This window comes from Diceros bicornis, chromosome 24 (assembly GCF_020826845.1).
Source record: "Diceros bicornis minor isolate mBicDic1 chromosome 24, mDicBic1.mat.cur, whole genome shotgun sequence".
NCBI classification, from domain to species: Eukaryota; Metazoa; Chordata; class Mammalia; order Perissodactyla; family Rhinocerotidae; genus Diceros; species Diceros bicornis.
Genome location: NC_080763.1, coordinates 3,300,379 through 3,316,638, shown reverse-complemented (window position 1 = coordinate 3,316,638; position 16,260 = coordinate 3,300,379). Strand labels below are relative to the sequence as shown.

General features: G+C 38.9%; 1 protein-coding gene across 2 annotated transcripts in view; it reads left to right on the top strand.

Moving 5' to 3' along the window:
• FERMT2 (FERM domain containing kindlin 2) overlaps positions 1 to 16,260 on the top strand; it is a 92,840-nt gene that overhangs the window by 56,700 nt on the left and 19,880 nt on the right. For both annotated transcript variants that reach the window (XM_058566925.1, XM_058566924.1), the window contains exons 4-6: positions 6,537 to 6,671; positions 14,826 to 15,051; positions 15,163 to 15,265. In XM_058566925.1, the coding sequence (XP_058422908.1) occupies positions 6,537 to 6,671; positions 14,826 to 15,051; positions 15,163 to 15,265 (464 nt within the window). The remainder of the gene's footprint in view (positions 1 to 6,536; positions 6,672 to 14,825; positions 15,052 to 15,162; positions 15,266 to 16,260) is intronic.

Here is a 16,260-nt window from a genome sequence, read left to right as displayed (position 1 = left end):
TCCCCTTTCCCTAAACTACTAGTTCTCAAGGAGAAGTTGGAATCAGAATTACCTATAGAGCTTTATTGAGATATAATTGACGTATAACATTATGTTAGTTTCAGGTGTACAACATAATCATTCGATATTTGTATATATTATGAAATGATCAGCGCATTAAGTCTAGTTAAGGTCCATCACTAGAGCTTTTTTGAAACAAGCTGTTGGAAGTCCTGAGTCACTAAGGGTATTTGGGGGTGTGGCCCAAGCTTTTTTTGTTTGTTTGTTTTGTTTTGTTTTGTTTTTTGGTGAGGAAGATTAGCCCTGAGCTAACACCTGTTGCCAGTCCTCCTCTCTTTGCTGAGGAACATTGGCCCTGGGCTAACATCTCTGCCTGTCTGCCTCTATGGGGGACACCTGCCACAGCATGGCTTGATGAGCAGTGTTTAGGTCCGCACCCAGGATCTGAACCTGTGAATCCCGGGCCGCCAGAAAGCGGAGCGTGAGAACTTAACCACTACGCCACCAGGCCAGCCCCCCAAGCATGTATTTTTAATATTATTATTTTTAACCTCACAAGCAATTCTCATGGGCACATCTGGTTAAGAACTGCTTCATCTGCTTATGGCTGACCAAAAAGCTAGTTAACGGTATTCATTCTTCTAGTAACATTAATAGCTGGTCTGTGAGCTGGACAGGAAATGACCTAGGAAAAAAAAATCTCAAAGTATGAGTCATGTAGTACAGTGGTTCTCAAGCAGGAGGGACATACCAGAAACATTTGGGAGGCCTTTTCAAATTACAGATATATGCTTGCTTTCCCTTCTCCCACTCGACTATGGTGAAATGATAGAAGCACGTCATCTCCCTCAAGCATGATTCATTTTATGTCCTTCTACACTTTTTAGATTTTTCACCCTGTACCAGTGCCTGATTTACTTGGGAGGAGCAAACGGGTGGAGAGAGGGTTTACTACCACCACCCTGCCCCCACTAGTACTGAAGCAGTGTAGATAACTGACTATTCAGAAGCTTAGAATTTTCTGATGCCTTCCTTTCCCAGTGTGGCAGTGTTGGCATTTAAAGCTGAGGATACACTGAAAATTGCAAGTGCAACTCGTAAATCATTAGGTCTCTTAGCATGTTAAATCTTGTTTCTTCTAAAAGTAGTCTAGGAAATGATGATGCAGTTCTATTAATTAGATAAATAGGGTTCAAAAGATATATTTGAAATATCTTTTGAGTTTCTGAATCTATGTAATCATAGCAAGGCATCAAACCCCCCAAAATTCATCAGACCTCAAAAATTACATTTGAGGATAAGTGGGTTAATGTGAATTAACCCACTTTGAATATACAGGAATGAAAAAAATCTTTGATTTTTAATTGTGTAACTTTAGCTAAAAAATATGCTGTACTATTTTTAACTTTAAAAAGAAATCAGATATGCCTGGAAGCCTTTAAGAAAGGGACAGAATTTAAGGAGCAAGTATTTGTCTTTAACGTGATTTCTGCTGTTTAGTACTTAAGATGTACTTACCCTGAATTTGTTAAAATTAAGAGCAGTTAGGGGCCGGTCCCGTGGCTTAGCGGTTAAGTGCGCGCGCTCCGCTGCTGGCGGCCTGGTTGGGATCCCGGGCGCACACCAACGCACTGCTTCTCTGGCCATGCTGAGGCTGCGTCCCACATACAGCATCTAGAAGGATGTGCAACTATGACATACAACTATCTACTGGGGCTTTGGGGAAAAAGAGGAGGATTGGCAATAGATGTTAGCTCAGAGCCGGTCTTCCTCAGCAAAAAGAGGAGAATTGGCATGGATGTTAGCTCAGGGCTGATCTTCCTCACAAAAAAAAAAAAAATTTAAGAGCAGTTATGTTCACCTACTCTCTGGTAACATAATCTGTTCAGGATAGTTTTTATGGTAATTCTATTTTCATGTTTCAGAAAAACATTCCACAGAAAATAGTCTGTAAAATACAGAACAGAACAAAAACCCAATGTGTGCCAGAGTGTTCCTAATAGTAAAATTCAAATAACCAACAGAGAAACAAAAAACCCATATAGTTGTTAAAAGATTTATTTGGCCTTTTTTAAAGATTTTATTTATTTATTTATTTTCACCCAAAGCCCCAGTAGATTGTTGTATGTCATAGCTGCACATCCTTCTAGTTGCTGTATGTGGGACACGGCCTCAGTGTGGCCGGAGAAGCGGTGCGTCAGTGCACGCCCGGGATCCGAACCCTGGCCACCAGCAGCAGAGCGCGAGCACTTAACCGCTAAGCCGCGGGGCCAGCCCTGGCCTTTTTTAAAAACATGGAACAAGGTGTATATAAAAGAATTTTTTGTGTGTGAGGAAGATTAGCCCTGAGCTAACATCCGATGCCAATCCTCCTCTTTTTGCTGAGGAAATTGGCCCTGGGCTAACATCTGTGCCCATCTTCCTCTGCTTTATATGGGACGCCACCACAGCATGGCTTGACAAGTGATGCGTCAGTCTGCACCTGGGATCTCAACCTGCGAACCCCAGCCCCCGAAAGTGGAGTGCACGAACTTGACCACTACACCAGGCTGGCCCCTAAAATAAATTTTTTAAAAAACGAAAGTTCAGGGGCCAGCCCCATGGCATAGTGGTTAAGTTCAGCACACTCCCCTTTGGCGGCCTGGGTTCTCAGGTTTGGATCCTGGGTGCAGACCTACACCACTCATCTGCCATGCTGCAGCGGTGACCCACGTACAAAATAAAGGAAGATTGGCACAGGTATTAGCTCAGGGCTAATCTTCCTCAGGCAAAAAAAAGAGGAAGATTGGCAACAGGTGTTAGCTTAGGGTGACTCTTCCTGAGCAAAAAAACAAACATTCAGAGTGGTTTGCAGTGGTTGCTGCCATGTTAACTTTTACATGCAAATTAACTTTGATTTGAAGAAATCTAATATAAAAATTAGCAAAGGAAGGAAATATATGTATTTATATATTTATTTTTTCCCCCAGAGCCCCAGTAGATAGTTGTATGGCATAGCTGCACATCCTTCTCGTTGCTGTATGTGGGACGTGGCCTCAGCATGGCCAGAGAAGTGGTGCGTCAGTGCGTGCCCGGGATCCGAACCCGGGCCGCCAGCAGCGGATCGCACGCACTTAACCGCTAAGCCACGAGGCCAGCCCAGGAAGGAAATATATGTAAATGGCTAGAAACCCATGAGGAAATGTATAACATCACTAGTAATCAAAGAAATGTAAAGTAAAACAAGGAGATAAACATACTGTTTTTCAAATAAGCAAAGCTTTAAAAAATAACACGTGCCCATCTTGCTGTACTTTTGCCTTAAAATTATTATAGCATTTGATTCCAGTTCATTCGACTCTAGTGAACTCCTAAACAAATAAAATGTGGAAAAATCTGTATGTAGATAGATGTTTGTAGAACCATTGTTTATAATGGGCTCAGTATTAGAAGAATGGTTAAATTATGATATAATTACACAGTAGAATTTCATACATCTATTGAAATAATCACCTATATGCATAGTCATATTCTATTTTTCAGTGAAAGAACATGTTTTAAATGGCTCGATTATTTATACTTTTTTGTTATTTCCAAATTTCTACCATGATTGTATATTTTTTTAAATTAGAGAAAAACAATACCTAATGCTTACAAAGTACTTGTTTTGTGCCAGGCCCTGTTCAAAGAACTTTACCCATATTTATCATTTAGTTTTCACAACGACCTCCTGAGGTACTAGTTTTCTCATTTTACAGTTGAGGTAACTCGGACTCGGGCAGGCCGAGTAGCTTATCCCAAGTCACAGCTAATAAATAGTGGAGCTGAGATTTGAATCCAGGTAGTTTGTTCTGTCTCAAATTGTGCCTCATCAACTCTGCAACAGGATGGTCCATCCAGTTACAGGTCCCCTACAAACAGAACACTTCGTGAATTGATGCTGCTGGATTCAGCTGTGTGGGTGTTGTGGGCTCCTGAAGGTACAGACTGCCACATGTGAAACTTTGATCCAGTGACCTAGAGTCTGTAGCATCACGTGTTACTTAGTGACTTGCATGTTGTTGTCTGTTCTACTCATACCCTGACATTTAGTGTAGTGCTGCCAAACTGAGGCTATACAGACCTAGTGCTTCTCCTCGCTGTTTTCTTCTTTTTTTTTCTTGGCTGTCCCTCTCTTTATACTTCTTTATTTTTAAATTAATTTTATTTTGGTATAATTCATGTACAATAAACTGTACCCATTTAAAGTGTACAGTTTGATGAGTTTTGACAAATGTAAACATTTGTTTAAATCTGTGAAACTACCACAGTCAGGATACAGAACATTTCCGTTGGCCCTCAAACTTTAGGCAGACACCCATTGGTCTGCTCTGTCACTGTAGATTTGTTGTCATTTTCTGGAATTTTATGAATGGAATCATACAGTAAATACCCTCTTCTGATTGGCTTCTTCCCCTTAGTGTAGTGATTTTGAGATACGTTCGTTATTGCATCTATCAATGGTTTGTTTCTTTTTACTTATGAGTTGTGTTCCATTGTGAGTAGTATTCCACTGATATGAAAATATCATTTTGTTTATCCATTTGGGTTATTTCTAGTTTTGGCTTTTATGAGTAAAGCTAGTACAAATGTGCTTTCCATTTTCTTGAGTGGATAACTAGGAGTGGAATGTCTGAATTGTACATGTTTAAGTTTTTAAGAAACTGCCAGACTATTATCAAAAATTGTCTCATTTCACATTCCTACCAGCTAGGTGTGAGAGTTCCAGTTCCTCCTGCACGTCCTCACCAACACTGGGTCTTATCAGTCTTGTTAATGTCGGCCACTCTGGTGGGTGTCTCGTGGCTTTAATTTGCATTCCCCTGAGCAGTCATGTTAAGCGTCTCTTCAGGTGCTTCCTGGCCATTGTTACGTATTCGTGGTTAAGTCCTTGTTCAAATCTTGAGCCCCTTGATCTGCTTATTATTGAGTTGTATGGTTCCTTATATATTTTGGATACAAGTCCTTTGTCAGATATACATAGTATGTTTTGCAAGTATTTTGTCCCAACGTACAGCTTGCCTTTTTGTTTTCTCAGCAGGTCTTTCAAAGAGCAGGTTTTTTTGTTTTTAACAAAGGGCATTTTTTTTTGTGGTGTGTGTGTATTTCCTATCTAAGAAATCTTTATCTACTTATATTTCTTTTAGTCTGTGATCCATTTAGAATTAATTTTTGCATATTGTATTAGGTAAGAGCTAATGTTCTTTTTAAAAAAATATGTGAATCTCTTGTTCAGCACTGCTGTAGTTGAAAAGGTTTCCTTTTCCCCTTCAACTGCCATGGCACCTTTGTCCAGAATAATTGACTACCTATATCTGGGTCTGTTTCTGGGCCCTCTCTTCTATTCCATTCGTCCAGATGTCTTATCATTTAGCCAACAATTGCACTGTCCTGATTGCTGTAGCTTTATGATGTCTTGATATCAGGTAGTGTAAGTCGTCCAAATTTATTCTTCTTTTCAAAAATTGCTTTGACTATTCTAGGATTGTTCTCATTTCCATGTAAATTTTACAATCAACTTGTCAACTTGTACAAAAGAGCAAGTTGGCATTTCGACTAGGATTCCATTGAATCTTTAGCTGAATTTGGGGAGAATTGACTTCTTGTCAATTCTTGCAATTCATAGACATGGTATGTAATATATATGATATATAATGTAATGTAATATATGTTTATTTGGGTCGCCTTTAATTCTTTTTATTACTTTCATTTAAGCATTTTGCCTCTTACCAGATTGCTCACATGAAAATGAATAGGAGAGACACAGAAACTTGTAGCCATTCAATACAATGCAGCAAAGTTTGAATTAATTAAAATTTTTGAGATTTGGTAATGATATGCAAGTATTTGCATTACATTCACTTCATGTATCATGTGTAGCTTAGGACATACAGAATGAATGAGGGCTACCATACAGTATAAAGCTCAATTTCTTAACGGTTTTAGATAAAAAATATATAAATAAGAATTCTAATAATTCCTTTCTATATCCTAGTCAGTTGTTCTCTCACCACTTTGAGGTCACTGCATTTATTAGACAGTTAGAAATTAAGCATGCTTTGGTAGATTATTTTTATTTTTTTATTTTATTTTTGTGTGTGTGTGTGAGGAAGATCGGCCCTGAGCTAACTTCTGCCAATCCTCCTCTTTTTGCTGAGGAAGACTGGCCCTGAGTTAACATCCATGCCCATCTTCCTCCACTTTATATGGGACGCCGCCACAGCATGGCTTGACAAGCGGTGCGTAGGTGCGCGCCCGGGATCCGAACCAGCAAACCCCGGGCCGCCGCAGTGGAGCGTGCACTTAACCGCTTGCACCACCGGGCCGGCTCCAGGTAGATTATTTTTAAAAGTGTCATATTTCAGTCTTTTGCATGGCGTTAATATCTGCCAAAATACATACACAGAGGAAATGACACATTTATATCTGGAAATGGATTAATAGACGAATTTACCATGTGTAAAGTGTTTCAATTTTTCATTATTCTAGTAAGGTAATTTGTTTTCTTATTTTAATAGATATCAGACATCCTGAAGAACTTTCTCTGTTGAAAAAACCCCGAGATCCAACAAAGAGAAGGAAGAAGAAGCTGGGTGACCAGTCTGAAGATGAGGCGCCCGAGCTGGAGGGGCCTCTCATCACCCCTGGATCTGGTGAGACCGACTGAGTGGGGCTCTGCGGGAGCACTAGGGCCTGTGTGCCTGAGTCTTTCTGATAGTGGATAAATGGGTTATGAAGGTCAGGAGAGGGGTCAAATTAAAAAAAACCTCCCCTTCAGCATCTTATCCCTCAATCATGAAATCACCACCAGAGTCTGTCCTGTGCAAATCATTATGTCAGGTGTTAACAGTTCAATCAATGAAAAACAAGGCTGGTCTCTGCTGAGGACAAGTCAAAAAGGGACAGTACCTTAACTGAGTTCAGTTCTTTGCTTTGCAGAAATTGGACAGTTTTCAGTTTAGTTCCTTTTTCCTGTATTCTGTGAAAACCACCATTATCGAGTTAAGGCATTATTACTTCTGTCAGGTTACATAAACCTTCCATGTGCTTTGTATATGCCCATCCCTTTGCCTCTCTACCTTTTTCCTCCAAGGTTTTCTCCTTTAAGCAGCTTTCTCAGATTTCCTTCCATTACCTCCCCAACCTGAAGTAGGTATCCTTCTGTCATAAGTCATCCAACTTCTCTGTTTGGTGTTATACTGCATGTTCTCCCCTAGTAATTGTGAGCTCCCTGCATGATGGGACTCCCTCTCACCTTTTCGTTACCAGAACCTAACTCAGCATATGGCATCCAGCAGGAACACAGGCAATGTCTTTTGGGTAACTAGATGACTAAGCAATTAGATTACATAGTACAGTTTGCCGTGTTTTCCATTGGCCACAATTTATAAGTCCATTTCTTAGGGTAGGTCTCTCAAGCAAATGTGTAAACTAATTTTACTAATTCACTTCATTCCTAGTTTCTTAAATTCTGAGGTGATGATGATGATAATGAAAGCAAACAGTTAATATAATGCTTACTTGTGCCTAGAACTATTTCACACACTTTACCCATGGAAACTCATTTAATTCTCACTGCAACCCATTGAAGTGGATTCAGTTATTACTCATATTTTAAGGATGAAGAAATTATGGCACAGTAAGGTGAGGAACATCTTAAAGTCACATATCTTCTAACGTTTATGTCACTCCTCATGAACTGATGGCATATGGGAGATACCAAAAAATAAGACAGTCCTCACTCTTAAGTAGTTTAGAGGCTAGTTGAAAAACACAGTTGCTATACTTAAGGAAGTAATAAATGCTAAGTGAATGTTGTAGAAAGTAATGTTACAGGAATTTAGAAGACAAGACAATTCCAAATAGGTATATTCACTTTATGAGTTGGGGAAGTAAGTTTGTGAATTAAACTTTTAAGTTCTAGTGGCTACGATTTTGATGGGAAGAAAAGGTAGTCTAAGCAGAAAGAATGATATTGACAAAGAACATCCTGACAAAAGAAAAGTACAAGATGTGAACAAACCAATTGAGCCAGCTAATGGGAGAGAGACCTCCAAGGAACTTCAGGCTCACACAGCTGGAAGATATTTAATGTCAGACCGTGGAATTTAGATTCCTGCATTGTAGAGTTGTTGGTTTCTGCTTATGTTACAAAATGAACAAATCATTATTTTAGAAAGAATTTCAAGTTTACTTTGCATCAACTGTGGAGGAGGGAATGAGGGGAAAGGGTTGCAAGGAGTGGTAGAAGCCTACAGATTGAGGAGGTGAAAGGGAATAAAAGAGTGTGTCCATCATTAGAATAAGGTTAATTTTAAAACTTAATTTAGACGTGATTTATATTGATGAAGGCATCTGACAGTAGACACAATCCCTGCTTTCATTTTTTTTTTTTTAAACCTAACCCGAGACCTAACACAGTTGCCCTTTTCATATATATGGCCTACTTTTTTTTTTTTTGAGGAAGATTGGCCCTGAGCTAACATCTGTTGCCATTCTTCCTGTTTTTCTTTTTTCTCCCCAAAGCCCCAGTACATAGTTGTATATCCTAGTTGTAGGTCCTTCTAACTCCTCTGTGTGGGACGCCTCCCCAGCATCGCTTGATGAGTCGTGAGTAGGTCTGCGCCCAAGATGTGAACCAGCGAACCCCAGGTCGCTGAAGCAGAACGCGCGCACTTAACCACTAGGCCACCAGGCTGGCTCCTGCTTTCAGTTATTTTATAGTTTAAATGGAAACTCATTTAATTCTTACAACGTAGAACTACATAGATAAGTATATTTACGGGATGATTTTGGAGTGGTTGAAATCAGTCAGGATTAGTCTTAGAATTGCAAATGAGAGATTTTTACAGTCCTTTAAGAAAAGACAATTTGGAGACAAAGGATGATGAATTAAGATGAGGGAAAGCCATAAATCTTTTAGACTAAGTGACTGGGTTTAAAATTGAGGTGTTATGTACAGTAAAATGAACACGGATGAGTATTTACAAATGTATATGCCTTATAACCCCCCAGAACATGATATAGCATGATACCAGCACCCCAGAAGGCCTCCCGCACACGTTTTCCCCACTCAGTGTCCCACAATACCCCTGTGTCTCCACAGAGTAGTGTTGCCTATCATTGAACCTCGTGAATGGAAACATACACTGTGTGCTCTCTTGTGTCTGTGAAGTGGTTGTGTTTTGAATGAGGGAATTGAAAAATAGGTTTTAGTTGTCTACACCCAAGCAGTTTAATAAAAACAAAAACATTTGAGGAGTTTCAAGAAGTTGACGTGAAATGCTAAGAAAATGCACAAAGAGTGTGATACGTAGAAGGCTGATGATCTGCAGAGAAGTCCATTGAGTGCCATATGCATGTGAAAAGTAATGTCAAATTAGTTTTTAAAAGAATTATTAATCTGGTTTGCCTGCTTTTATGAGTAGTCAGCACTCTGGTCAATTATTGGGCCAAATACGGAAACTGTGATCAGCTGCATGTTGTGTGCACAGTGCATGGCAGCAGGTCTGCCTGCGTCTCAACACAGGACGTCTTTGGGACGCCAGACACTGCTCAGTGCTTCCCAGACACTCCTCTCCTGCAGGGCTGGTGAGCATGCCATAGAGTCTTCGTTTTACTGAGGAGGAAGCAGGCTCAGTTTTTCTTAGTTTCCACATGCTTCTTGAGTTGTGAGCATCTCAGTATGAGCGTGGTCAACAATTATATGTATTCAATTAGTGATAACTATTATTTAATACATACATTATCTTTCATTTGATCCTCACAGAACTTCTGTAATTTTGGCATTATCCCTATCTTACTTATAAGGAAAGAACCCTACAAGGGTTAAGTAGTTTGCCGAAGATCACAAAGCTACTAAGGGGCAGAGCTAGAATTTTAATCCAGGTCTGTCTGGCTCCAACACTCATATTTCTAACCATTATGTAGCATCATCTTCAATTATAATATTTAAAGTAAATATTTTGTGAATGCTAATAGGAACATTTGATTGAAATATTAGTGTGTAAATTATACCTCAACAAAGTTTATTTTTTTCAAAAGTAATGTTTCAAGAGGTAAAGGATCGTGAGTGAATTAATGATTCTCAGACTTCAGTCAGATTCTTACATTATGATAAAATTCTGTCAGTTCTTAAATACTCTGCTTACACAGCTGTGGTCAGCTGACATGCTTTTGGATGCTTTTCCACTTCCTAGCTGTAACTAGGTAAATATCTAATCTTTAATTATCTATGAGGAGAGAACCAACTGAACTAGCCTAATCCCAAGTCTGGGGAAAATAATTTTTCCAAGTAAGAGTGAATTCTACAGTGTAGTACTGACTTAAAAATTACTAATTTCAGGGGCCGGCCCCGTGGCGTAGCGGTTAAATGCGCATGCTCCACTGCTGGCAGTCTGGGTTCGGATCCTGGGTGCACACCGACGCACCGCTTGTCAAGCCATGCTGTGGTGGTGTCCCATATAAAGTGGAGGAAGATGGGCACAGATGTTAGCCCAGGGCCAGTCTTCCTCAGCAAAAAGAGGAGGATTGTCATGGATGTTAGCTCAGGGCTGATCTTCCTCACAAAAAAAAAAAATCACTAATTTCAGTATTTATAATAGAAATAGAAAATTATCTCATTGGAAAGTTTAAAAAAAAAATCTTAAAGGCAGCTAGACAAAGGAAAAGTCTGGGTCCTAAAATAATAAAGAAAGTAATCAGTACTTTACTTGCTTGGCACAGGAAAATTGCTTATGCAAGATGCTGTTTTTTCTAACTGAAACTTGCCATTTTAAGCATCAAAATATTAAACTATTCTTTAATTATAAAATTAATGCATGCTCTTAGTAAAAATTCAAATATAGATTTATGTATTCATTTTTGTTTTTAATGCAAGTGGGTCTGTGTTATACACGCATTTGTAATTTGTGTTTTGTTACTTGGTGATACTAATGGACCTCATATCTTTTTTTAATTACAAAAGTCATACATTAATATAGTCTAATTATAAAAAAAATCAAATAGACACAGGGGTATTGTGGGACACTGAGTGGGGAAAACGTGTGCGGGAGGCCTTCTGGGGTGCTGGTATCATGCTATATCATGTTCTGGGGGGTTATAAGGCATATACATTTGTAAATACTCATCCGTGTTCATTTTACTGTACATAACACCTCACTAAACTGAAGGTGAAACCTGCACTTCACCTTTTCCTCTTCTACTCCCTCTCAAGAAGAAGCCATTTCTTTTCTTTTCTTTTTTCTTTTTTGAGGAAGATTTGCCCTGAGCTGACATCCATGCTAATCCTCCTCTTTTTGCTGAGGAAGACCGGCTCTGAGCTAACATCTATTGCCAATCCTCCTCCTTTTCTTCTCCCCAAAGCCCCAGTAGATAGTTGTATGTCATAGTTGCACATCCTTCTAGTTGCTGTATGTGGGACGCAGCCTCAGCATGGCTGGAGAAGCCGTGCATCGGTGCGCGCCCGGGATCCGAACCCGGGCCACCAGTAGCAGAGCGCGTGCACTTAACCGCTAAGCCATGGGGCCGGCCCTCTTCCTTTCTCTATTTTGTATGTGGGTCGCCACCACAGCATGGCCGCTGACAAGTGGTGTAGGTCCACACCCAGGAACCAAACCCGGGCCGCCGAAGTGGAGCACGCCAAACTTAACCACTAGGCCTAGGGGCTGGCCCCAATAAGAAGCCATTTCTTGATCACTGTGTATAACCATGTTGTAAACAGCCGTGGTACAACTTGTCAGCACCTTTTCTGTGTGTGCCCTCTGACTCAGCAATGCTGCCAGAATTGGGAAATGAGTACAACCATGTTTATTGGAAGGCATAGTTTGCAGTAGCAGTGGTGGTGACATCAGTAACAAAACTCTGAACAATAAATGCACACAGTTGGGAAGGGCTTAGATAAATGACGTACCTGGGAGGCGGTGTGCAGCTGCAGTCAGACTGGAGGATTTACTGTGTGGCTCTGCAGCTGTCAAGCTCTTGACGTTGTCCAGGCTGTTTGACCTCGTGTGTCTCAGTCTGCTCCTCTAAGATGAGAATAAGAGGCCATTGGGAACGCTGAGTGCCATATTACCAGAGAGTGCCTGACAAAACAGGAACACATAGGAACAATGCAGTGATCAAATATCAAGTGTAGAATGTACAAAGTACAGGAAACTGAGAGGGCAGAGAATGGATTGGGTGGCTGATTCTATTAAATGTTGTGTGATTTAGTGGAATATATTTTCTATTTTAGAAACTTCATAAAGAAAATTGTCAATTCTTGGGCCGGCCCCATGGCTTAGCGGTTAAGTGCACACGCTCTGCTACTGGCGGCCCGGGTTCGGATCCCGGGCGCGCACCAAGGCACCGCTTCTCTGGCCATGCTGAGGCCGCGTCCCACATACAGCAACTAGAATGATGTGCAGCTATGACATACAACTATCTACTGGGGCTTTGGGGGCAGGGAAGGAGGAGGATGGGCAATAGATGTTAGCTCAAAGCCGGTCTTCCTCAGCAAAAAAAAAAAAAAAAAAGGAGGATTAGCATGAATGTTAGCTCAGGGCTGATCTTCCTCACCAAAAAAAAAAAAAATGTCAATTCTAACTTTACTCAATTCTGACTAGTAGTTATAGTTCATCATACTATGAATGAATTTTCAATGTTTTGATGTTCTTAAAGATTTATTCACTAGATCTTTGAAATAAACAGCGAGGAGATTCTGCCTAGGAGGCGATCTTTTTCCACACCTTATTTACATGTATATTCTGTATAGCAGAATTAGTCTTTGCCCAGCTGAACTGGAGCACTGTTTTCAGCTCTTCTAATAAGTGTGCGTCCCCAAGTAACCCTTTCACAAAATGTCCTTGTAGTTTAAGTTTCTTCTAGCTTTTAAAGCTGCCACTAATTATCCTAATCTTCTTCTTTAAAGGCTAAAAAAGGGAGAGTTCACAGCTTTTTTTGTTGCTTATTTAAGTTTAACAGTGTTGATTCTACAAGTTGTTGTAGTACTAACATTGGAAGGACACATCTTGGGGTCATCAAATCAGATACCCTGTGGCTAGCGGAGTGTTTTGTTTTGTTACTTTCATTCTCTTCCTAGGCTAGGTCATGACAACTATGAAAATCTCTAGCTTTACCACCACTTTTTCGTAGGTAATTGTTTCTATCATTGCATGGGTGCAGAGGATTTAGAGAGGAAAGGAGAGAGATCCTAAGCATATTCCTAAATTAGGTAAGGGAAGCAGCTGTTCTCTTTCCGTCATCCGTCAACAATGTGATACCCATTTACACATTTTCTTTTTAAAAATTATGACTGAAAGAGAAGATACAATTAACAGAGTTAGGACTTTGGAGGGGCAGTACTTTTACTGAATGTCATTCTGAACTTTTTGGGTGTGTGTGTGTGAGGAATACTGGCTCTGAGCTAACATCCATTGCCAGTCCTCCTCTTTTTGCTGAGGAGTATTGGCCCTGGACTAACATCTGTGCCCATCTTCCTCTACTTTACATGTGGCACACCTGCCACAGCATGGCTTGATAAGCGGTGTGTAGCTCTGCGCCCGGGATCCGAACCTGCGAACCCCTGGCTGCCGAAGCAGAGCATGCAAACTTACCTACTATGCCACCAGGCCAACTCCCATTCTGAACTTTTTTTTTTTAAAAAGTCTTAATTTAACATGATGTAATCTATGCAGAAATAGAAGTACAATGATGTACACCTGAAATTTTTACAATGGTATAAACCAATGTTACTGCAATAAACAAAAAATTAAAAAAAAAAATCAAAGAAACTAAAAACATAAGAAAATAAAAAAATTAAAAAAATAAAAAAGTCTTAATTTAGTCTCCTTAATTTTTGGAGTTTAAATGATGGAGGATATATCATCAATTGACTAATTCAACAAATTTTATTTATGTAGCCTCTACTATATGTCCAGTCCTTTAATAATTAACCAAGGAATCAGAAGATAAAAAAGACAGTATCCCTGCCTTCAGGGGTTTAATTATAACATGTACCTTTGTTAGCATCTTTCTAGGGCAAAATTTTATCTACCCCCTTGCTTTAATACTTTATAAATCTGTTGGAACTAGTTTAGCTATTCACTGAGAAAATGTTAACATAAAATTGTTCTCTTAATTTAAGTGAATTTATTCAGTTACCTGGAGCTGTCTTAACACGAGGTGGATTTCAGAGTGTTAGCGTGGACGTGCCTGTCTCCCTAGACACCTCACTGGGGCACAGCATCATTCTTGTGAATTGGACAAAAAGCTTATTTTACTCATGTCATAGCTTCTAAGGTTCTTTACTCTTAAATCTACTTGAAATATTTACTTCAATTTATGATTCACAATTAGGAAAAATCTGTTTCTTTTTCTCATTTCCTATTCATTTACATTCTTTTGTTTCTGTCTTCTGTTGTTGCCTTTCCTTCACCTTCTGAATTCCTTTCTTTCCTTTCCTATAGGCGCTGATGTTCTTTACATTGGCCCTCTGAAAGGTGAGCCTTGCCACAATTAAAAACAAAAAGTTGGTCTGTCTGCTTCAGCTATGTCCTTAACTTATCTTCTAATTCTCTTGAACTGATTTTTTTCCCCAGAATTTTCACCAACTTAATTATATTCTTTTGATCTTATTACATGTTCTTAATGTTATACAAGTAGAGTTAATTTCACATATTTTCAAGACAGGTAAAATAATATACTAAGCTTTCCTTCCAGAATGAAGCTTGTGTTTCACAATGTGCTTTATATAATGATAGCGTGTGTTGTTGAAAACTAAGATCTGCACTTCATACTTACTACCTCTTTTTCATGTTATTTATTAGGAAGTATATATTCAAGCCCAGGACTTTATAGTAAAACAATGACTCCCACTTACGATGCTCACGATGGAAGCCCTTTGTCACCGACTTCTGCTTGGTTTGGTGACAGTGCTTTGTCAGAAGGCAATCCTGGTATACTTGCTGTCAGTCAGCCAATCACGTCACCAGAAATCTTGGCAAAACTGTTCAAGCCTCAAGCTCTTCTTGACAAAGCAAAAATCAACCAAGGGTAAGTTTTAAAATATAGATACAGTTGAAGAACTTCTTTATCCAATTAGAGGTAGAAATATTTTATTAATTCTGTCTTGGTTTGTTCCACTGCTCTTGTTAATTTGTCTAGATGGCTTGATTCCTCAAGATCTCTCATGGAACAAGATGTGAAGGAAAATGAGGCCTTGCTGCTCCGGTTCAAGTATTACAGCTTTTTTGATTTGAATCCAAAGGTACCTAGGGTTTAGAGAGATCTCTTCTTTTTTTCCTTTTTATTTGTTTTGTTCATTTGGATGTTTGTGTCTTGGAAGTTGGTGGGGCAAGGAATTGTTTGTATATAGCAAGTCTTGAGTAATATTAAAAACCCAAGGCTTTAGACAAAGCATCTGTATTTTAAATAAGTTTATTGTTGTAGTAGGTTGGAAGCATAACTGAACCTTTTTCTTTTTTGTTAAGGTAATTAAATTTTTGATTGATTTGTATTTTAAAAGCACTAGTTTGGTATTGCAGAACTGGTTAAATTCTGGGGTTGGTTTTTTTTTTATACCTCTCTTCAACTGTACTTTAGGTGAAAGAAAAGATTCCTGAGAGATTACCTTTTCAATTACTTTCAGATTTCTAATTATATACCAAAAGATGTTGTTTCAAAAAGAATTTTTTTTAAGTCTACATTTCTTGCTATTGAATAGCCAAACATTGTAATATGTTTTTACTATCAAATAATTGGCATCATCTGTGCTACTGAAGTACTTTGCTTTTCTGATAAGATTTAAATTTGCTGTAAAAATCTGGAGTATTTTCCTCCAGGAAACGCATGGCACAGACATTTGAAGCTTTTGCTTCCCTATCATCTTTGGGGGGAAAAAAAACCTCTCTTGACTACCTTCTCATCCTTTTCATGTCTAGATTATAGTCTAGATTTTAATATACATATTTATCATTTTTTATTATGTGCTTAAATAATTCTTTATACAACAGTAAAATGTGTATAGTAGAACTATAAAAGATCCATTTTAATTCCTTTATAGGCCATATCATGTCTAATTTTAGTAAAATTATCAAAGTGATTATCTGGGAACATAATTACATTTGAGGAGGGGTTATGTATTTTGTTAACATTCTATGATAGTGTTGTTAAGACATTAAGACATCACTATTGATTTTTATTAACATACCTAAATGGATAATTCAGTAACATGTAAGTAAATCTTTTCCACAAGTGTATATA